General features: G+C 40.3%; 1 protein-coding gene across 2 annotated transcripts in view; it reads left to right on the forward strand.

Moving 5' to 3' along the window:
• Window positions 1-19,543, forward strand: part of CARS1 (cysteinyl-tRNA synthetase 1) — a 32,553-nt gene extending 13,010 nt beyond the window's left edge. For both annotated transcript variants that reach the window (XM_083720035.1, XM_083720034.1), the window contains 17 exons: window positions 911-1,060; window positions 1,823-1,963; window positions 2,965-3,053; window positions 3,716-3,837; window positions 3,939-4,051; window positions 5,492-5,620; window positions 7,612-7,741; window positions 7,955-8,058; window positions 8,783-8,880; window positions 10,695-10,884; window positions 11,428-11,496; window positions 12,144-12,225; window positions 15,149-15,229; window positions 15,707-15,774; window positions 16,760-16,819; window positions 18,140-18,223; window positions 19,104-19,543. In XM_083720035.1, the coding sequence (XP_083576161.1) occupies window positions 911-1,060; window positions 1,823-1,963; window positions 2,965-3,053; window positions 3,716-3,837; window positions 3,939-4,051; window positions 5,492-5,620; window positions 7,612-7,741; window positions 7,955-8,058; window positions 8,783-8,880; window positions 10,695-10,884; window positions 11,428-11,496; window positions 12,144-12,225; window positions 15,149-15,229; window positions 15,707-15,774; window positions 16,760-16,819; window positions 18,140-18,223; window positions 19,104-19,238 (1,845 nt within the window). In that variant the 3' untranslated portion in view covers window positions 19,239-19,543. The remainder of the gene's footprint in view (window positions 1-910; window positions 1,061-1,822; window positions 1,964-2,964; window positions 3,054-3,715; window positions 3,838-3,938; window positions 4,052-5,491; window positions 5,621-7,611; window positions 7,742-7,954; window positions 8,059-8,782; window positions 8,881-10,694; window positions 10,885-11,427; window positions 11,497-12,143; window positions 12,226-15,148; window positions 15,230-15,706; window positions 15,775-16,759; window positions 16,820-18,139; window positions 18,224-19,103) is intronic.
• The last annotated feature ends 4,124 nt before the right edge of the window (window positions 19,544-23,667 follow it).

Raw genomic sequence — 23,667 nt, forward strand, 5'->3', positions numbered from 1 at the left:
TTAAAAATAGTGTAACAAAGTAATAATCAAAGAGACACAATTTTGACTCAGAACTCATCCTCCCTTTCATCATAGTGGGCTGCAGCAAGCAACTTGCCCATATTTCTGCTATTAAAATGAAGATTATAAAATTCATCTGTGTTCCCCAAGTGTAGAGAATGTAGTGCGTAGATAAAATGGAAACTTACCAGGTATAAGATCTGGTTCATATTTTCCCATCCGTAGAGTCCCATTTTTATCTCCCCAGTATGTAATTTTTATATTGCTATAACAAATGCAACATAGGAGAATGTGGGCTAATGTTTCAACTGAGCTGCTGTCACAAGGGCAAACACTCAGGTGACAAGGCAACCCAGTAAACTTGTCTTCCATAACTGCTGATGGCAAAGTGTTTAACCTGGCCATTGAGAGTGCTGTCCTATATCTATGAAATTTGAGCAAATCTTTCCATTCTTTCATATCCTCCTGTGACTTTTTATAATTGCCTATAAGATTCCAAATTCATCTGAAAAAATGTATTATGAAAGCAGAATGTTATGTTTAAATAAAGATGTGCTTATTTAAAAAAAATTGTGTAATATTGGGGACCAGAACACTAGGTTTTTCCTGCTGTGGGATTTGTTGTCTTTAAGTTTGGAAGGGGACTGTCCTCATCTTTAATAGGGTTGCTACCCATGAAAATGCCTGGTAATGACCCTCCTCACTATAGCATGTCTACATTCCATTTTAATTTTGAAACTCTACCATGCAGACATTTGTTACTGCTTTACTCTGGAGATTTTGCTGAAAATTAAACACAAGAAAATTCCCAAGGAATATTTTATAAGATGGCTGTGATTTTATTAAGTGGTGCTTATTTGTTGCCTTCAGTGTGGTTTTATGTATATTTCATTCATGTTTATTAAATCAGCCTTTTGCAGCTAAGCTACAAGAGACCAATGACCCTGATAAGAAACAGATGCTGGAAAGGATTCAGAGCGCAGTGAAGGCTGCTTTGGAACCTCTAGAAAGTGCACTGAAAAATAAACACTCTGAAGGTCAAGTCAGCAAACATGCTGAGGTCTGTACTGAACGGGCTGTTGTGCCCTTAAGCAAATGAAACAGTATCCTTGATTTACTATTTTAGGGTGGGACTTTGCTTCATTGAAACCATTTATATCTGTGAGGTTACATAATTATTTAGTTACATTGGAGTGACTTAACTTTTTTTGCCCAAGTATCTTATTGATGGTTAGGCGCATCTCTGAGGGTCACATGGCAGCAGAGGCATGTATATATGCACTCGTTCACACATACACACACACACACATGCATCATACTTGTGCATGTGTACAAACACACACTCTGTCTTAGCATTTCCAGTGCTTCCCAGTCTTGTGCTGGGGTAGGAGTGGCTTTAAAGAGCCATATTCCTGCTTTTGAGTGGATCATTCAAGAACAGACAGGGGAAATTCATTTCCCAGTATATTTCTGCTAAACACCACAGCACTAAGATTCGAGAGAAAACACTCCACCTATTATCTTAAGAGTAAAAGGTAGCACTTCCACCCCAGTGCTAGAGAGAGTGTGTGTGTGTAAATGCTGCTTTGTTTTCCTACAAAGTATCCTCTAAGGTCTGGAATCTTTGGGAGTGGCTTTCCAAGAAGTATGATAGGTTGTCTCCAGGTGGAAAAACTGGCAACATGAACTCAAGCTTTGGACCCTGGCCCAAATAAATTAACATTATTTAATCACAATAAAGAACACTCTAGGCTTTATCTTGAAAAAGTGTGCATTGCTGATAATTATGTGTTTTATATATAGATCTATAATTTATTTCTAGGTGTTATTGCAAGAAGCAAAAGATATACTCTCTGAGTGGCTGGACACTAGGTTGGGCAGTCAGGTGACTGACAATTCTATATTTTCAAAGCTCCCTAAATTCTGGGAAGAGGAATATCATAAAGATATGGCAGCTCTCAATGTAAGTATGCACATTGATTCAGCAAAATGTAAAAGCACATGGAAACCTAGTGTTGGTGGAACTTATTTATTATTTATTTATTATAGTTTCTCTCTCTTGGAAGGCCTAGAAAGCAAACTTATAAAGCTTGTTTATAATTAATGGCTTCACAGTACTGCTCCATGGACACATTTTGATATATATTGATTTATCAAGATGACACACTAACACTTTTTGCTGGCCGTCTGGTTAGGGCTCTCCCTAGCACTGTGTTTCAAGGTACATAAAATTGTTCTTCATACCTAGGAAGCTGGAATCATGCCAAGACACAAATCAAGACTGATGTTCCTTTCATTAGCAGTTAGAGCAATGATCATGCCTTTCTAACCTTATAGATTATGTATTATGTTTCATCTTGAGCTCTTGGAAACTGCAGATATGCTTTCAGCATGGTTAATTAGAGCAGATGCCTAGACATGCTGGGCTGTGTTCAGTTTCTGCCCATCAATATGTGTGCCTGTTTATTTAATTTGCTTATAATAGTAATAGGACTTATTAGTTGCTTGTTACCTAGAAAGGTTTCCGAGTGAGTTATATTTCAAAATATGGGCATAAGTACACTGTACCATAAAGGGGGCGCACAAGGGCAGGAGAATGAGGGAAAGCCCCATTGTGTAAGCAGACATTATTGCTCATGGCTTCCACTGGTAGGACTCAGTTGAAATCTGCCCATGAGTTTAAGCAGGCTCCTGAACGCCTATATTGTAATGTTCATTGGAAGTGCAACCCAAAGGGAAGGTGCCACTACACTTAAAGCCCTGGGCATAATCTTACTGGGCATAAGATAAATCTCAAGAGCATACAGCAATACTCTCTTCAACAAGTCCCTGTTAATTTTGCCACTTGCCTAGTTTTCTGTATTCAAATATAGAACTAATTGCAAAGCAAAGCTGTTGAGAGAGTCTGGTACAAGAAGGGTTGTGAAACGGAGAATATATATTATTTTGTTTGCTTGCTTCTAGGTATTACCTCCAGATGTCTTAACACGTGTTAGTGAATATGTACCAGAAATTGTGGACTTTGTCCAAAGGATTGTAGATAATGGATATGGGTGCGTATAGATTTGTCTCACATTTTACGTGTTATGTAAATCAAGAGAAAATCATCGCATGCAGCTCTATGTGTGCTTCACATGTAAGCAGCCCAAATTCTGTTCTAATTAAACCTTTGCCATCAGACCTTAAGGCACAACAAGGCCATATGATGGGTGGCCTAATGGAAAGCCATTTTATTTATTGGCAGTCTCAAAGATGCTGTTTCTACATGTTTTGTGTTGCCAGAGCTTCCAAAATCATTAGTAGTCTTCCATCCAGCAAACTTGGAGTAAATCCCATTGAACTTACCCATCATGGAAAGCAGCGAAATAAATTCACCTTTAAATACAGTAGTTCCTAGCCAACTGGTGAAATGCATCCACTAATGGATAAGGTGGGGCACTTTTTTGTGTGTGTGCCAATTTCACCCTCCTTTGCAGGCCCCACCTCCTCATGAAAATCTGTTCTAGAGGGTTGGGGAGCATTTCAAAACAGATTTTCAGGGACGACGAGGGCTTCATTGAGAGGCTTTAGCAAAAATCGCACCCAGTTCTCCTTGATCACCACATACCTCATGCTGGAGCAACAGTGAAAGGAGGACAAGTTGCATTCCACCCAATAGTAGGAAAGTATCTGAAACTCTAGAACCCTTGGTACAATTTTGCTTTTTGTCTTCTAGTTATGTGTCCAATGGCTCTGTCTATTTTGATACCATGAAATTTGATGCATCTGAGAAACACTCCTATGCCAAGTTGGTTCCTGAAGCTGTAGGTGATCAAAAAGCACTTCAAGAGGGTGAAGGTAATATTACTGTCAGTCAGGGGCTTTCCAGTGCATACACAAATACAATTTCAAGATTCCTTTCTGAAGGTTACAAATGTTCGTCCTCTTGTTCTCCACAGGTGACCTGAGTATCTCAGTGGATCGTTTAAGTGAGAAGCATTCTCCAAACGACTTTGCTTTGTGGAAATCCTCCAAACCAGGCGAGCCTTCATGGGACTCTCCTTGGGGAAAAGTAAGGACTGTGACTTGGATCAAACAATCCAGCTGCATGGTTGGAAAATGCTTGTGCTCCCATGGAAGGAAGGGGTGTTTCCCCCCCCCCCCCATTTGTCTTTAGTGCCCTATGTCCCCAGTTGTCTGGAACCAGTTTTTATGGGATAAGGTTTGGCTGTAGACCAGGATGGGGGGATTATGCAGCAGGATCTTTGCATCCAATCCACTATTACTGTGCTCCCTATGCACAATTTTATGTGGAAACTAAAAGTAAGTATATTCCATAACATGTAGCCCAGGCTTAAAACATCTCCTGCCGTTACTTTTTTTAAATCATGGGGATACAGGTCATATCTTAAGATGCAGGCTGACATCATAAAGGACATATAACTTAAATGTCCTGCCAAAGCATTATGGCCTGGGGCCTCTTGATTCTTAATAATGTTCTGCATCTAATCAAGTCATTGATTAGGATTGTAAAATTTAAATAATAGTTGGCAGGGGTATCTATTATTCCCTTGTAGAAATTTCCACTGAAATGTGCTTTTCAACATATTGTATTATTTTACTCCTGTAATCCAATAATTTTTGTAGTGAAAGCTCCCCCTCCCCCTGACAACTACCCTCTATCCTGCTTTGTTAGAGCCTGAACCCATGGCTTATTGCCCTTGCCCCTTTTTCATAGCTGTGCTGTCCTTCTACTGACTTATTTTTTGTTGAAATATGGTGCCCAAAACCAAACATATTCCAGCTGATGTTTTACCCAGTGCTAGGTAATATACATGTGTTGTTGTTTATCTGAAGTTGAATTTACCTAATTTTAAGACCTGCTAAGGAACAGGTGATTGTTTATTATATCTTCATATGTAAAACCACAGAATTTAAAGAGGGTGCATTCCCACCCATGACTGTATATCTGATGGGATACCACAATTGGGGCTAATACATACACACTTGCATGCACACACCCTAAAAACTAAATCTCATGGTTTTATCAAGAGACTCTACTTTCAGTTAAATTTAGTCAGTTTAGGAACCTCTCCTGGGGGATAAAAATTGTGAAAGGAAAACATAGGTGAGAATGTGATGTGTTGCCTACAAAGTAATACTGAAAAATTTCTTTTAAAACTATTTAATTTCCCTCAGTGGTGATTTTAAGATGATTTGTCTTGAATTTTGCCATGCACTGATATTCTGTCAGTTGTTTTTAGGGTGTAGCTTTTGATTGACTATTTCTTGTGCACTCTGACCTTGTAAAGCCAGATTATTGATTCAGTGCAAAGATTGCCTTAACTGAAGTGCTCCAACAGCAGAGCATGCAGAACTAAGTTCAAGCTGCAAGATAAAAGTTCCGCATTAAAATATCTACTATTAAATCCAGTTAATGAACATCAGTGGGCTCATTAACTGGGGAGAACTTTCCTGAACATCATTAATAACCTACTTTATTTCAAAACAGGGCCGTCCGGGATGGCATATTGAATGTTCTGCAATGGCCGGGTCCATTCTAGGAGATTCTATGGACATACATGGAGGAGGCTTTGATCTTCGGTTCCCTCATCATGACAATGAGTTGGCACAATCTGAGGCAAGTGACCTATGTTCTAATTCTTACCATGCTCTGATACCTGCTAGAGAGCTCTCAGGTTCACTTGGCTGTGAGTTGGATGTTTCCCAACTAATAGTTCAGACAGCACAGAAGTAATAATTCAGTAAGTAGGCTCTGTTGTCTGTCAAAGGAGAAAATATTATCAGATGTTCACATAAGCAGACTGAAAATAAAAACAATGCTACTGTTGCTACACTTGGCTTTAAGTGATACTATACTTTAAAATTATCTTAAGTTCTACTTGTAAATATCAGACAGTAGTGCTTTTTAAATTCAGGTGTTCCTGCTGTTTTATTTTGCAGTTCAGACATAATGGAAAACCATAGCGAAGCTTCCTGCACTATGGGTTGGGTGTAGCAGCCAAGTAGGTTATAATCATTGGGTCTGAGCCTAGGGGTCATGCACAAACTACTTCTTTCCCTAGCTTGTCAGGTCCAGATCTTTTATACATTCATCTCAAGCAGTGATTCCCTTCCCAGTCAGTCAAAGAATAGTTTGCCATTGCAACAAGACTTAGAAACGATGGTTTGTGTTTGCAGTTGAAACCAAACTTGGGAGTAGGTTTCTAATTCTGGGCTAGGAGGCAAGTGCAAATCCTGGTATATCGCAGGAATAGGCAGCATGGTGCCCTCCATATGTTTGGGATAACAGCTTCCATCATTCCTTTTAGTTTCAAAAAACAGAATTATAATTGACATTATGGTGTCTTAACTTGGGAAGCAGTAGCAGTGAGTAGCAACTGCCACAAAGAGAGCCCCATTTGTAAGGCAACTGTCACTAGGAAAAGAGACCCAGGGGCTTTGTCTCTGGGTCACAATGGCGGAAACATAATACAGGATCTGAAGGTGTTGCTCTGTCAAAGGTTTTGGATTCTAGAGGCTTCCTCCCTCAGTAGTGACAGAACGGCACCTTCCCCAACTGCCTACTTACCTAAATGAGCTTTCTCTTTATGAGGTTTATCCTGTTGTCTGAAGTGCTTATCGCTTCCAAACTGCATCTCCTTTCTTCATCCACATAGATTTGCTGCGACCTTCTCTGAAGAGAATGGGAAGGTCTTTTGTTGTGGTATCAGGGGCAGGGAAAGGAGTGCTTTGTGTGTACTTAGGAACTTACATACCTTTATGTGATCTTCAGATTGGGGCGGTGGTGTTGAAACTAGTTTCCTCACTCCAGTGGTGCAACCTTGTGGCTCGGCTGAAGTTGCAGTTGCTTGGTACAGGCTGCCTTCTTTTAACCCCCAAGGTTAAGAAAAAGTGTTGTTGCAGTTTGAAGCAGCGATTACTAGAGTCAGGAGCACTTGCCTGCTCTGAGGCGAGCTTCATGAGAAATGAAGCCCGTCTGTTTGATGCATCCGTCGCTCTGTGTCCACCAGACACAGTGGTGATGCATTGGCCCCTTCTCCACGCTCCAGCACAGTTTTGACTCTGGGAAAGGGGGGCAATGAGAGGCCTATTAACTGGGCTATTTTGCAGTCACAGGGAAGGTCCCAGCCTATTTCTCTGAGAGCTGCTTGAGGAAAATAATAATTATAAATATGGAAGCACAACTACTGCAAAACACATACATTTAGTGCCTATCTGTCTCATAGGTTCAAGGGGGAAATTCACTCCGTAGCCTCTTAAATACTTCCAAGCCTCTGCTGTTTGAGAAAGAATATTTATAGATTTTTGACTGCCAAGTGAAATGTGCCTCCACTTTGCCTTCAGTTTTTATCCAGACACAAAAAAAGGGGGCCAAGGTATCCAGAATTTGGAAAATACTGATGTTAGGAGTCCATAATGCAATCAATAATATGTGTAATGGTAGATAATTCACCCTACAATTGTATCATGTTTCAAACTGAAGAGAGAAGTGTGTTGGAGTGGGGCTGTGTAAATGGGAGATTGAAGCATTTTTTTTTCTCTCTCTCCCCAAACAGATGTAATCTAATAGATATCTGTATTATATGATCCTCCCCCATGTGTTTTTAGGCATACTTTGAAAACGATCACTGGGTTCGCTATTTCCTCCACACCGGGCATCTGACAATTGCTGGTTGTAAAATGTCCAAATCTTTGAAAAACTTTATTACAATAAAAGATGCACTTAAAAAGCACACAGGTAAGATATAAATATATACATATATTTAAGGAACGAACACTTTCCATTATTTTATTTTTTAAAATCATTTTTGAGACCAGTTAATGATTAATCTGACTGATTTTTTTTTTCCATTTATGAAAATTTCTTTTCTATTGTCTTTGGCACCATGGTTTCTACTGTAGTCCCACATCCTCCTACACTTTTCCATTTTCTTTTTAAAACTCTCAACAGCTCGGCAATTACGGCTGGCTTTTCTTATGCATTCCTGGAAGGATACGCTAGACTATTCCAACAACACCATGGAGTCCGCTATTCAGTATGAGAAATTCATGAATGTAAGTTTACTTCCCCTCTTCATGTTTTCTGCTGTACAAATTTTGAGTTGTAATAATGTGATGTACCAGGTGTTTTCTTCTGCTGACTATATATGTATAATATATGTGCTCAGGTTTAGCAGGTTGGCCTGTCGTTTTATTATTCTCTTACCAGATCTGCACTCCAAATCCAGGTTTTGCAAACCATTTTTAAAAGCTCCTGTATCCATTCACCAATTCTCTCATCCCCAAATCTGCTCAAAACAACTTGGTCAACCTAATCTGTTCTATGTGCTTGATACATCCTATATTTGCATATATATTGTGGTAAAATAATAGTAACCAACAGGAAACTTAGTAGTAGTAGGAAGTTAAATAAAAGATCTCTCTTGGAAAGGTATCCTTCAGACTGTAATGGGCAGTGGCATGGGGGGGGGGGGAGTAGGATGTGGGCCATCATTATCCTGTTTTTGCCTGAGACCTGATGAAGGGTCTTGAATTTCGTTAATTGCAAACACCATTGGCTTTTTTGTTAATGTGTCATATCACATTATGCTAAGTCACAGCATAGACAAAAATCAGCTTGACAGCAGGTAATAGAAAAGTTGCTTTTCTTGGCAGATGCAGGGTATATCTTGTTCTTGGCTGAAAGTGAGTCTGATATGAGTATTGAAATAGCTAACTGGACAATATACTTTGCAACAGGAAAACTTCAGATTGTGGGCTCTTTCCCTCCCCCTTTTAGGAGTTCTTTTTAAATGTGAAGGACATCCTTCGGGCCCCCGCTGATGTGACAGGCCAGTTTGAAAAATGGGAAAACCAGGAAATAGAGCTGAATAAAAGGTGAGTGAGAAACCTGTTTTCCCCCTTCTTTCTTCATGAATAGACATTTGTATATTCATGGTAATGGATCCCATTTTTCAAACTGGCATTTCCTTTTGGTGCAAGCAAGGTCCTGATAATCTTGCTTTCTACAACACTTTCCCCTGGATCTCAGTTACTTGTTAATTCACCTAGCAATCAGACTGCTTGTGGTGCAGATCCTAGATCCTTTCACGTGCTTTCTGACTATTTTTCTTAGTTCTTCACATAGATGTGTTTCCTTACTTATTTTTACTATACACACACACACACTGCATCCCAAAAGCTAAATTCTGAAACCTGCATAAATTAGGAACATGAAACAACTTTATATCAGTGTATTTGTTTTACATACTTTATTCTGTCATGCATGAGTAAATAGAGCACTGGGGGCTATTAAAGGCAGACCCCTGACACTGGGAATTTCCTCTACCCTTTCTTGGCTTCTGCAATTTATTATGCACTGACCACACATTTCTTATTTTTGTTTTCATCACCTCAGGGATTAGAAATGGTTGTTTTAAAATAATACCTGAAAACCAAACTTCTCAGAATGTACTCAGTCTCATTAGACTTGACTTAACTGGCTTGTGGATTGCAGCTAGATACTTAGGTTTTCTATTCAAACACCTAACTGTTTTGTTAATCCTGATGCTTTAAATGGCTGTATTAGGATGTCAAGGTAAACTATGGTTAATTGTGAAAACAACCCACAGGGAACTTCAGACTTTATGCAGACTTTCTTCTGCATCTGGTTTTGATTAACCACACCTTAGCCCTGCATCCAAACCTTAAACTGTGGTTCAACTAATTATGATTGATTGAAACAATCCAGCTTTCTTAACTCATGATGTAAAGTTGGTTTGTTTGACGCAATCCATAGTTGACCACAGTTTGTCTGGTTTTGACAACATGACACACTGCAGTTAATCAGAAACAGAAGCAAAAGCTTCTGAACTTCTGTTTGCCACACCAGCGGGAGGAGGTACACAAGCCCCAGGCTTGTACCTGTCATGATTTCTGAATGCCACTAATAAATATCATAGTACTTATTGCAATTCATCAGAGGAGTCAGAAGAGTGCTACATTTACAGATTTGATTGACAGGATTGTTAAAATAAAATGCTGTTTCTGTAATGTAAATGTTTTCTGTTTTTTAGCACCATTATATCATATTCTCTTCATGGATTTGCTTTTCTTGTGTTTTTCTTCTCTGATAACTCTCTCTCTCTCTCTCTGTAATTTTCCATGCTTCAGTCCATAACGTTCTTCATATTTCTTATCCTTCATTTGCCTGGCAAGTTGTTTGATTCTTTTCTCTCCTTCCAAAGCTGGTTTCAAGATCTGTGTCTTTTTTCAGTATGTACTCTGAAATGCAAGAGAGAAATGGTGTATGTGGGAGTCTAGCCAGATACTGACTAATTCTTGTATTTCTTGCTCAATTTCTAACTGCTGCTAAAAGAGTCTTTCATGTAAATATGCAATTTCCTGACTTGTGCCACTTGAACCTGAGTTTAGATATGGCAGGAGGAGTGTACAAGTCTGGAGGTAGGGTTGGCTTGTTTTCATCATGGTAAACCATTGTTTATCATGACATCTGAATGTTGCCACCAAGTATGTGGTAGGGCTTTTCTCTCCCACTATCTGCCCGTTCAGGTTTTACCCTAGCAAGTAAAGTTCTGAAATGCTTTTGGCTTTCTTTTATCTATGGAATACTGGAATCTTTGGCTGAAAACCATTAAGGATGACACAAATGACATGTTGGTCCTACTTTGTTTCCCTGCCCTCTTGGCTAGTTTTTATGACAAGAAGCTAGCAGTCCATGAAGCCTTGTGTGACAACATTGATACACGCACAGTTTTGGAAGAAGTGCGATCGCTGGTCAGTCAGAGTAATTCCTACATTGCTGCAAAGAAAACTGCGAGGCAAATGCCAAATAGAATGCTGCTGGAAAATATAAGTCTCTATCTTACACAGATGTTCAAGGTATGGGATTTTCACAAAACCTTTGAAACTGCTGCATGTGTGTTGTAACTGTGTGGGAATGTGACAGCCTTTTCACTGTTTAGATAAGACTCCAGTCATTCCTGACCATGAGCCAAGCCTGGAGATGTTTGTGGTTGCAGCCCAGCAACTTCTGGAGGGATTCCCCTACCACAAGGAAATAATTGTGACAAAAATGTAGCACTTTTGAAAGAAGGATTAGCTATCAGTATAAAACGGTGGTAGTACTTGAATTGTTTGCAAAGTTTTGCTGTTTCCTGGACATAGATAAATGGTCATCAAGCACTGCTATGCAAAGATCGTAGAAATATTGCAGTCCCCTGTACTTCCAGGAGGCCATGCTATGAGCAATGTTTACTCTTGGAAATAATGTCTTAATTGCAGCTCCAACCCAGTGCAGATAGTGTCCAGGAAACTCATTTGCCCAGCAAAGTTTGGTTCACAGCTTTTGGGGCTGGATTTTCTGTCAGTGTTAAAGTATCTGCTGCGTGTTTTTTCAGTTTGTTTTGTGTTTCACTCGCATAGGTGTTCGGTGCTATAGAAAGCGATGAGGCTATCGGATTCCCAGTTGGAGGAAGTGCCCCAAACTTAAATGTAAGTTGTAGGGAAATTTTACGGTGGCAATCTCAACTCTGCTCATGGCTTTCAGAAAGATTGGATTACATGCTGAAGCAAAGCCACTTTTTCTGCTCGTACGAATATAAAATTCTGCAGTAAAACTGAAACACAGAATTACTCCAATTGCATTTAGGTAAGAGAGAAGAATTATATTTGTATGTGAGAGCATAACAAGGAAGGGCCAGAGTTCAGTTGTCGCGCCAAAGCTTTGCTTGCGAAGGTCATATCTAGATATAGGACTGGGAGGGACTACTGCCAGAAACCCTAGACAGCCGCTGCCGGTCAGAGTAGTCAGTACTGAGCTGGGATTGGCCAGTGATCTGACGTGGTAGAAGATAGTGTCTTATAGGCGCCATTCAACCAACGAGCCCTGCCAGCAGAAGGGCACCCCAGCCAAATTGATTCTTGGGGGTGGTCAGGAGAACCCCCAGAACAGCACACAGGGGGGTGGAGGGCAGATAGCTCCATCAGGCAAGCAGAAATGGTTGTGCTGATGGAGCAATCTGCTTAGCTCTATACTGAATTGCTCCCAATGTTCCTATGCTTCCTAGCAGTATTTTCAGAGGAAACCAGAAAGAAATGGGTTGACTCTCAACTAATGGACAAAATGTTTCATTCTGCAGCTTGAATCTACGGTGATGCCATACCTACAGGTTTTGTCCGAGTTCAGAGAAGGTGTGCGGCAAATTGCCCGAGAAAAGAAAGGTAATGTTAATTCAGTGCTTTTTTTACAAATAAAAATCTCCACAAATGTGCAATTGTCTTACAAAATGTCATTTTTATTTGTACCGTAGTGCTTTGTTTTCTTCCTCACACTTGTTCATCTGCTTGCTCGATATGGGTGTGGGCACACAGACGCATGTACTCTTCAAAACTCTTAAAGCCAAAAACTAGGGAGGTGTCTTCCTGCATTTGCCTTGCGTTTTACTTGCGTATGAGTCTGGGCCAGCTCTGCCATTAACCAGATTGAGGCAGCTGATTATGCAAGTCATGAAAGGGCAGCAAATCATTTATTTATTATTACCGTATTTTACTGCCGGGATGGAGCAGGCGTTTGTTGGATTTTCTGCCTTAGGTGCCAAAAAAAGAAAAGAAAAGACAGCTTTCCTCTGTACCTTGACTTTGGGTCAGGGTGGAGGATATGCCATTTGTTGTTTTCACCTCAGATAGCAACGTTTATTGGACCAACCCTGGTGTGAATGTCTGTGTATGCAAATGTGTTTACATATATGTGTTTGCCCTGTTATTAACAGATGAAAGTAAATGATGGCCCTTATTTGTATTGTGAGTTTTCAGAATGCCGCTTAACATTGTTCCATAGGATATACCAATTAAAACTTGTGTGTTTTGACAGAAAAATCCCCATAATGTATGTGCTTTGCGTTTGAAAAATACATAGAATTTCTCCTGACTGCATAGTAGTAATCTTACTGTGGTATGTCAGGGGTTGTTTTCCCTCAGTTATATTCCTCTGGAGGCATATTTTTGAAGCTGGAAAAGAAAACCTGTGTATTCCGTGGTTATATTTGATAGTGCCTTAGGAGCTAGCACTTAAACTTGGGGTGTGTGAGTCCATCACTTCCTGCAGCAATGCATGGATAAGACTGAGGGGCAGGTGAACCTCATCAAAAGGCAAAGGGCCCTAAACAGCGTTCATTACAACTTCCTATAAAGCTCTGAGCTGAGGCAATGCGCCCTCTTAACCTCTTATTTTCAGACATTGCAGAGCCTCATCATTTATATGTGGAAAGCTAGAGAGAGAGAGAGAGAATTGGAGTTTCAGCAAAGTACTCACTCAAACATTGATCATGAAGTGGAGGATCTTAATTGTGGGATATTAAAATGCCAAGCAAATAAAATTTCCTTTATCCCTGGTACAAGAAGAGTAGACACCAGAAACCCTGAGAGCAACACTGGTCATTCTTAGCAGGGAGCTGATTTGCTTTTTTGATGTTCTAGTGATAACGCACAGTGAATGAAAGAAAACTACCCCCCTCAAATAATTTGATAGCTGTACATTGAAAAGAATTTTTCCCTCTAATGAAGCCTTGCCAAGGAATGTCAGTCGAGTTTTCTTTTCAGTTCCTTCCTTTGAAAATAAGGAACTTCAAATCATGAGTTCAGTCGCCAAACAATTGTGTTGGCTCACTGGAGCAAAAGTGGTGACCTCCATACTGGTGCAACTATAGAAATCTAATAATCTTCTTCATAGTAGTGTTGGTTATAAGTAATCAAATGCATTTATGTACATGCAGGAACAGTGTGCATGCAGACGGGGTGGCACTTGTTTTGATATATCTCTCTCCTCTGCATTGCACCACCAGCAGCATTTGAGGGTGAAAAAGCCCTTGTGGTTCAGAAGTATGTGGCTGTGCAATTGGAGGAAGGAGACTGCTGTAGTGAAGCAGATTGTAGTTGAGCATGCCTTTCATCAGGATTTGGCACATGCTCTTCTATGGATTATCACTAAAACCTTCTGTCTTTGATGTCCCTCTGAAAACACACTGTTGGCGCACATTAGTCCTGAAGTAATTCCTGATGCCTGAATATTAATTCTTCAGAAAATATAATACCTTGGATAATATTCTCACCCTCCGCATAATGGGGGTTTTTTATACACACATCTCTCATTCTCCTCTGCCAAGAAGGAATTTTCTCCTCTTTGCCGCTAAAGTTTAATTATTCATAGTTTTAGGCTGGTGAATATTTATAACTCAGGGAGACATCAATGCAGAGCAACTGCAGAGAATACCTTCCTTCCAGAGCACTTATAGCTTTTTCTTCACCTGTTCATGACAATACTTTTCAGCGTGTATTTAAAGAGGATTTTTTTAAAACTGTCTAGTTTTTATTGAGCTACTGGGGATGAAGATATTATTTTGATATTTATTAAATTTGTTAGTCAATTTATCTTGTCCAGGGCAACCCAAACAACTTAAAACCAGGCAGACAGAAAAACCCCTCACACAGATACATTAAAACAGAGAGTAAAACATAATCAATTAAAAACATCCTGCACACTTCTAAAAGACCTATTATTATTAAGATATGCAGGCTTGGAGGCAGGCAAGCAGACTTTAAATCACTATAAGAGGCTAATAGTTCTAACAAAATGGATATCTCTACCTGTTATGTAGAGTGGGGAAGAACTGGCTAATGCCCCAGTTCACCTCAACCTTTTTTCATGAGTTGATAGCTTATGCTGTAGTACTTATAATATAATCCTACGTCACTCCAGGAGACTTTTGACTTCTGCTTTCCAAGATGGAGGTTCAGTGAAACGGAAGGAAGGGGAGGAAAGCAGAGACAAGGACTACAGAGTTGAGGGTGGGGAGAAAATCATATGTATTTCTGCTAGCAATTAAATCCCACTGTGTTCCAAGGACCTACCTTCTAGCACATGTGTTTAGGACTGAAGAAGGAGAATAGCAACTGTGGAGTTCTCCCCCACCCCATAGCATAGTGGAATTGGAAATGTCATTCATCCAAAAGGGGGAGAGCAAACCCATTGCTCCATGACATAATAAAAGGTGGTGTTCCCTTCTCATAAAACATCCACCTGAATAAAAGATAAGAACTTTTGCAGACGTTGATATTAACGGTTTCATTTTATTCTTTGTAATTGTAGTGTTTGAAGTTCTGCAACTATGTGATTCTCTTCGAGATGATGTCCTTCCCGAGCATGGAGTTCGGTTTGAAGATCATGAAGGTAATTAAGTTGGAAATCAAACTGAGCTCCAGTCTTGCTTTTGACAAGTTATTACATCCTGGTGTCTGTTTCCAACTAACAGTAATGAGGCGCAGTAACAAAATGAATGAGGTTTGTCAAGCACCCTGGACTCTTAAAAGATGCAGTGCTAAACACATTTACGTAGAAGTGGCATTTCAGTAGGATTTTCTTCCAAGTAAATATGGTGGTGATTAGGATGTGAAATAGACACAACATCAAATGATAGCAGCAAGAAATTATAGTTTCTCAAACTTTCCAAGAGTTGTCCATCAATTAAGGTTAAGTGAGTTCTGCCTTTTGTGTTCAACAGTGTGATGTATATTTTAAATAGCTGCAGAGGACTTCAGCAGCATCTAGAGGGCCACATGTTTCCATCCCCGGTGTGTATCATTGGGATAAATACTTAAAAGTAGTAATATACATGATCATTTATTCCTTGTAATGCTTTTATTGTAGGACTCCCAACTGTGGTCAAGCTAGTGGACAGAGACACCTTACTAAAAGAAAGAGAAGAGAAGAAAAAGGTTATACATTATTTGAACTATTTTCTGTCTAGATGTTCCTAATTTTTGTCTAACGTCATTTGGGACGCTCAGAGGAATATAGCCTGCATCAGTCTCCTTCCACAAGCACAGCTTCTGCTGGGGATCTTGGACTTTCTAGACCCCACCAACCATGCAAAGACCTCCTGTAGCAGTTGATGGGGCGAGGCAGCACCGCTCATTTGGCTTCCCAATAGGGATACAGCTGGTTAGGGGGAGGGGCAAGGTGGTGGGCGGGTGGTGTGGGTGCAGTGATTGTAGAGCTATATTGGCTCCACTGCCCTACTGGCGCTTTGCCAGTCGCCTCGACCCCCGACCCTCCTGTAATCTGTGGCAATCCTGGCATTTATAAACTGGGTAAACTCCTGTAATTAAGACACAATCACCTGACCAAAGGACTTTAACATGGCCAGTGTTCCAAGCTCCTTTCTTTCCTTTTAAAAAGCTCTGCAATTTTTCCTGGCTTTTGCATATCAGAGTTTCTGAATAAGAGAACTCTAGGATTATCTTGGTATCTTCACTCATTGTAGCTGACAAGTGCCATCGTCAGAGAGAAAAATGAACAAAAATCCTGTCATTTATAAGCAAGTAAAATAAAAGTTACTTCCCATTTATAGATGTAGCCCTCAGTGGTGATGCACTCCTATAAAAATAATGACACCATTCTCCCCACCCAACAAGTGCCTTCCAACATAAATCTTGAGATTACTACATTAGCACACATACAATTTTTATTGCATTATGGTGAGCCTTGTGCATATGTACAAGGAACATGCAGAGCTGGTGATTTTAATTCCCTCAAAAGTCAAAGACTGTTTTTTCTGGACAGAACTTTGTAGAGCTAACAACTTGATTAGGATCCTATTGTATAAAACATAGCTGTGGAAGATTTGCTAATAAAATGCTCAGTGGTTAACGTCTGTATTTTTAAAATCCTAATGTTGCTTTTTAAATTCTTTTTCCATAGATTGAAGAAGAGAAAAAAAGGAAGAAAGAAGAGGCAGCTAGAAAGAAACAGGAACAGGAGGTAAAGTAACCAAATACTTTTTAAATATACATTTTAAAGGCTGGTTTTAATGGCACTGATGTCAGGTGAGAAAAGGCATGTTTCAGGCTTTATCTTCTGTTTATGTCACCTACTCCTCTGTTATGTGAGCTGCAAAGCAGAGCCAAATTGGTAGAGAGACCTTAATCCACACAGCCCCTCAACATATATAAACCCCTGAACCACCTTTTGCCCCAGCAGCCGTTCTCAAACCATTGAGTACTTTGGTAGACCTACAGCATGAATGACACTCGAGGACTTCCTGCTGAACTCAACTGCTCCAGCATCCAACAGATGCCAAAGACACCCTCTTTCCAGAACCAACAGTATAACATTTGCAGAGAGTGAGATGTGGAGAGACCTGCCCAGCCAACTCTCTGCTTATAGTCATTTATTCCAGACATTTTATGTTGGAATCTTTCAGGAGAGAACATTGGTTTTTGCTGCCAAACACAAGGAAATGGCTTCTCAGTTGTGTGGGGTGGCTCTATCTACAGGCAAAACTGAATCCGCTTCAGTCACAGCCTGGTAGCCCAAACATGCTGTATATTCTCTACTACCACCACACCAATCTCTCCACCCCTTCCATGTGTACAAAGCCTATTTTTACTCCTGGCGTATGCTTTGATAATCTGCAAATTGTTCGTGTTTTGCTAGGCCTCTGTCTTCTATAGTCAACATATTGCTGGGTTGCATTTAGAATGGCTCTTCTGTGACCTTCTGTAGTGTTATGGAGGATCCCTCCAACTCAGCTTTTCAAGGGGCATAGGGAGCTGCAAGCAGGAGGAGGGATCAACTAGAATTGCTCCTCCCTACCCCTTTCCACCAATGGGAGTGTCTTGTAAGCACACCTGCTTGGATCCGGATCCAATTCAATATATTTAAAAGCTCTGTCATCAACACCACAAGTGCACAGAGCAGCATCGCTTTAAAAGGGGAATGTCTTACCAATAGAAAGCTAAAATAGCAAGTGTCTCTTAAAACTTGACTGGACATTTGTTTTGCAAGTTGTTCTCACATCTTGCGACACATGGTATGAGAAAATGGGGAAATTAAATAAAACCACAGGTTTCAGCAGATTTTGAAGATACTTTTGTATTCAGGACCCAAACCAGTTTTAAATCCAAAGACTTATATGCTTTTCTGACACCCTTTTGCGGGGGCGGGTTGTGTCTTAGGAAGGATAAGCATCAGAGTATCAGCTTAAATTTGTTTTCAGGAATTGTTTTGATGTAGGCAGGTTAATACTGGCTGTGATATTCATGTATTCCAGAGTTGTAACACTTTTTAAATGTATTGCAGGCAGTAAAATTGGCAAAAATGAAAATCCCACCAGGAGAAATGTTTAAATCGGAGCATGACAAGTATTCCAAATTTGATGAAAATGTAAGCATTACTGGGATTTTTCTTCCTTGAATATTGTATTTAGGGATCCTGGGGAAAGCTGCTAGTTCAATCCTGGACAATATAGACAGACAGACAGACAGACAGACAGACAGACAGACAAGCATTATTTTATTAACATTTGTGTAGCACTTTTAAGTGATCCAAGTGCTTTACGTTCATTATCTAACTGCAATCCTTAGAACACTCTGTAAGGCAAGGCAGTATTATTATCCCCTATATTGTATATTGGGGAGGAGGGGAAGGGAGACAGTGGCTGAGAGTTCATAATTAGAGCTCAACCACCACACTACACCAGCTGTACAACCTATGCACGTTTATGCAGAAGTAAACTCTACTGAATTCAATGGGACTTGCTCCCAAATAACTCTGCATCGTATTAAAGCATGTGAGTCTTTTGTTACAGCCACAAATTCTAGATCCTTTTCATATGTGTAACTTTGACACCTTTTTCACCCCTCTTCAATGAGGATGCATGTCTATTATGGTTTTCTGTGCATGCAAAGGGAAATAGTGATAAGGCAGGTGAGTCCTAACAACCCTACCTCCTGCCCCTAGAGGAGACAGACATGTTGACATCCAGAAGGACTACTACCTGATACTTAATAAGGAGGTTCAGCCTTAAACTCTTCCAAATCATTTCCTAACTTGATGTGTTACTGCTTTTTCCCAGAAACTTTTGGAGTTACATATGTGGTTTATTGGGCTTGAATAAATAGGCAAAGAACCCAGGTTTTTATTTTTCTTGTTTATAATGCCTAATTACTGGTGAAAAGGGATAATGCTATTGCATTACCGCAGCAGAAAGAAACAAAAACGTTGAGATAACATGGTCCTAAGATAATGAATTAATGTTTTCCAGGGGTTTCCAACTCATGACACAGAAGGCAAAGAACTCAGCAAAGGTCAAACGAAGAAACTAAAGAAACTCTATGAAGCACAAGAAAAACTGTACAAAGAATATCTTCAAATGGTTCAGAATGGAGTTGCAAACTAAGAACAAAACTTGGACAATCTGCATCTTCAATAAAATATACAGCTGGATAACCTTTGTGAGGGGAAATGCGTTTTCACTGGGCTTTAACTTTCCACGTTGTGCTGAACAAAAAGTAATGCTGCAATCCTATACACACACGGGATTAAGTCCCATTGAACACAATGAGACTTACTTCTGAGTAAACATGCATAGGATTGCATGGTTAATATCACCTTGTTTAAAACGTCAATAAAAGTTTTGTTAGTTAAATAAGGTTCTGTAATATTTTTATGTGATACAAGTCAATAAACAATTTGCTAACTGTCCCTAAGAAGATTTTTTGGGGGGAAATAGAGGTGCGTAGGGGGAGGGGGGATCAGAGACAGTGTCCTTTCCATCTCTACCATCTGTAGCATCATCAGGTTGGACTTTGGCTCCATGGAACTCTGGATTCAACCCCTTAATTTTAGCTGGACTTGTATCTTTTGTGAGAAGCCATTCAAGCCAAACTCACAATGTCTCAATTCATCTGTTAAAACTATGGGGAGAATTCTGTTTGTAATATGGATAGTACATGCACTTAGCTTTGTTCAACAGAAGCAGTTTTTACATGTGCTTAACTTCGGTAACCGAGTGCTGTTTCTGACATTTACTTTCTGAACTGTAAGCCTAAGAACACACCTGCTTCAATTCATTTCCTCTATGGAAATGCCATGTCTTTCCCCCCTTAGTTTTGTTGCTCCTTTTGAGGAGCTTAAAAGGATAACCTTGAGGAAGTGGAAAAGGGCACCAGTATTTTTCTCCAGCAGGAGCATTCTGTTGGACTGAGCTTCTTAAGCAATGTGTAAATGGAGTACAGTATCAGTTAGTGTGGACAGCGACTATTGGTCACTGCCTCTACCCTTAAAAACATACGGAGGAGTGGGATCCCCTAAGGCAGTGCTGTAGCTAAGGTGATGCTTTCCAAATGTTGTTGGACTATAGCTCCTATTATCCCTGACCATTGGCCATGATTGTGGGGGCAAGTGGGAGTTCAACAACATTCAGAGACCACCACTGAGGCTGCCTGTACTCTAAGGAGAAGCCCTGAAATTAAAGTGCCTGGACATTTAAAACAGACTTAATAAATGTTATATTTTGGCTGTTGGTTTTGAAATAAAATTGGCAAGAAAATCTGCAATGCCAGATAAATGGCAACCCGGGAAAACAGGGTACTGCAATGTCCCGATCATCTTTGCACAGCAGTGCTTGATGATTCTTGGCCAGGAACAAAAAGCACTGCCTTGGCTCCCTGGTTAACATGAAGACACTGGCAGTTATCTTAAGCTGTGAACGAGACCTTTTTTTATACTTGTCCACCTCAGGTATTTCCAGCTTTTTTAATAGAGAGAGTACAAGGCTGTACAAGAGTTGCATACTCATGGTTGGTTTATACAATCAGCAGATGCCATCATTTAAGGCAGGCATGTTCAACTGGTCAATCGTGGGGCATCCCTGGTCGATCATGTGATCCTGAACGATGCCCCCCCAAAAAGCTCAACAACTTTGGTCAACTCAATGGGTAGATCACTGCCAGATTTTATACAGTGGGAGTAGATCGCAGTCTCTTGGGAGTTGGACATGCCTGATTTAAGGATATGATGCTAGAATACTCCTTCCAGTATAAACTGGATCATGTCATGAGAGGTTCTACAAGCTTTCTCTCTCGTGTACTGTACTACTAAATCTTGGCCATTGTTTAAATTGGCTGAAACCCAAGGAGCTATACTGTATAGGTTGCATGAAATCATCAAGCAACCTTTGACTAAATGGCTTCTATAGTCTGATATGCATCAAGCTGAGTTCATCATTCACGTGCAGGTGTGCAGGCTTCGACTTGCTTGGCATTTGTTGGATCAGGAACTCCTAGCATAAATTGCTTGTTGCGTCAAGAGATTGGTTGTAACTGTGGCTGCTCTTGATAACAACTGGCACAGAATGTCACTGGGGATCGCAAAGCCTAAAGCCCTACACTGCACATCTCAGGGCACTGGTTTTCAAACTATTTTCAGAAACCTCATGGATTCCTTAATGAGAAAGATCCATTATGATATGTTGAGAGTTTGCTCCCTGCAATTGGTCTTTGCCTGCAATGTGCAACCAGCAGGATGTGTATTGTAGGGTGTACACTCAGTTCACACACAGCAATGCTGAAACTTGGTCAGAGCCCCATGTCAGTATCTAGAACATGCCCACAAATTCTCAGGGATGTTGTGGCAGGGATGCTGAATTATCCAAAGAGAAAACACTGTGTTTCTTATGGAAGAAAGGTAAAAAACCCCGCCACTCATCCTGTCATACACGCACCCATTAAGATATCAACTAGAGAGGCTCCATTCTGTGTATCATCTGCTCATGAAATAAAATCTGTGTAGAAACGGGGCTGCCTCATAGGCAAGCATATTTTGACTTCATTTGTACTGCCTAACAGTGTGATTCCTGTTTAAATACTTCAGTGGAATTCTTTGTTCTTATCAGATACTTGATAGCACACCATTCTACAATATTGTTTCTCCTCGTGACGGCTGCTTGAGACCTCTTTGAAGGAAAGTGCATGACAAAACCTACAAATAAATCCATGGATCTGTTACATTCCAATGCTCCACATATCTGTGAATTTTGTCTACCTTCTCCTCCTGAATGACTTTGATAGCATAGGCAAGCAGGTTCCTGTCAAAAAGGAATGCAACAAATATTTTTTAAGAATGTGAATCTTTTTGTGCAGGGCCCCTAAAGGAGGGGTGCCTCATCAACTAAGTCAGATAGCACCCTGATATCTACTCCCATCCTGCCTAAGGAAACTAGAGCTCTCCCTAAGGGAGAACTGGGCATGCAAACGGATGATGAGGTAAAATAGCTTTTGTAGTCAAGGCTATTTGATAAAGAAGAGAAAGATGTACAGCCCATTTTTTAGAATCCAGCAACCAATGACACCATCTTGTTCACTTCCTTGGAAGCAGGGATGTTTCTCATTAGTTCTATCCAAACCTTTCTTCAAGGAATTCAGAGTAGCCATTTAGCTTCACAACAGTTGGGTGAAATAAGTTTGGCTGAGAGATAAGTGTTATGTCTGTACACACCCTGCCAAGGTTTAGGGACTAAACTTCAAACCACAAATTACTGAAAAGCTTTACCCTGGCATAGGTCTCATTTGCTTGTTTGCTGCACTGTTTGTTCTCTTGAAGCTGCCCCCAAAAGAAAACTGTTCAGCAACATAATACAATTAAAATTTTATACCCTTGGAAATGGAATATTTTGGAAGAGGGTGCATTTCAGTGGGTGGCACTTCTGTGGAAAGATGCACAGTATTGGAGTAGCACATATCATTAGGGAATTATGATTCTGGCAGTGCTACAAAACACCAAACAGGATCAGCAATTGTGCATTTAAAATCTAGTATTGTTAACAATATTACCCTCCATTAAAAATCACAAGAGGGGCTCAGAGCATAAAACAAAACACATCAATAATAAATAATACTATCAGATACATTAAAACTCTCTCAGTACCCCCCCCCCCCCACATAAATCTCAAAAACAGCAATGGGATCCTGCTTCCATAATCATCCTACAGCAGATGTGGGCACAGAACCTATTTTTCTAGAAAAAATAGCACTGTGTATGGGGGAGCCTTTTGGAGTCGAGATGTTGCTGAACTACAACCCCCATCAGCCCTGGCTATTGGCCATATGCTTGCTGGAGCTGTTGGGAGTTGTAGTTCAGCAACATATGGAAAGCCAAAGGTCCCCTACACCTGTCCTATAGCATCAGATATACTACAGACTGCTCTACCAAACATTGGGAAGTTCCAAAGGTCTTACTTGTGTATGTTACTCTTAGACAATAATGTTTTATTTCTTCGTTTACTTCAAAATGTGATAAGCCAGCCCTGCTGTGTTTGAAGGCCTTCATATTCATTCTGATTGGAACCCTGAACTTCTGCCTGAAAGTCCTGGCTTGATACCACTGACTGGACCAGACAGGACTTTGATCCGATGCTGCAGGGGCTCTAACTTTTTGTGACTGGACCGGAGGAGAAAAAAGTGATCTTATTGAATGAAGGGTATCTGGCACCAAACATGGCTTCTGTTTCAAAGTTTAAAACGATTTCAGAACTATCTTGAGGCGGTATTCTCAAATTTTCCCCTAATTGGTGGTGTGTAAAATGTCAAAGACTACCTGACTATTCAGGTTTAGCAATGAAAGTGCACAGGCTAATTGTGAGTGCTGTTAGTGTGTGTGCTGGAAACTTGCTTCTACAGAAATGACTCCGTTGAGAAGGTAGGCAGATTGGCATGCTCTGATTTTTGTCTTTGCAGCAATGATTAATATCTAAAGAAATAAACAGCCCCACCCCACACCCCACTTCAGCACTTGAATTACTTGGTCAAAACAACTTGACAAGGGCACTC

This window comes from Podarcis gaigeae (assembly GCF_964106915.1).
Source record: "Podarcis gaigeae genome assembly, chromosome: 1".
In the NCBI taxonomy this organism is placed as follows: Eukaryota; Metazoa; Chordata; class Lepidosauria; order Squamata; family Lacertidae; genus Podarcis; species Podarcis gaigeae.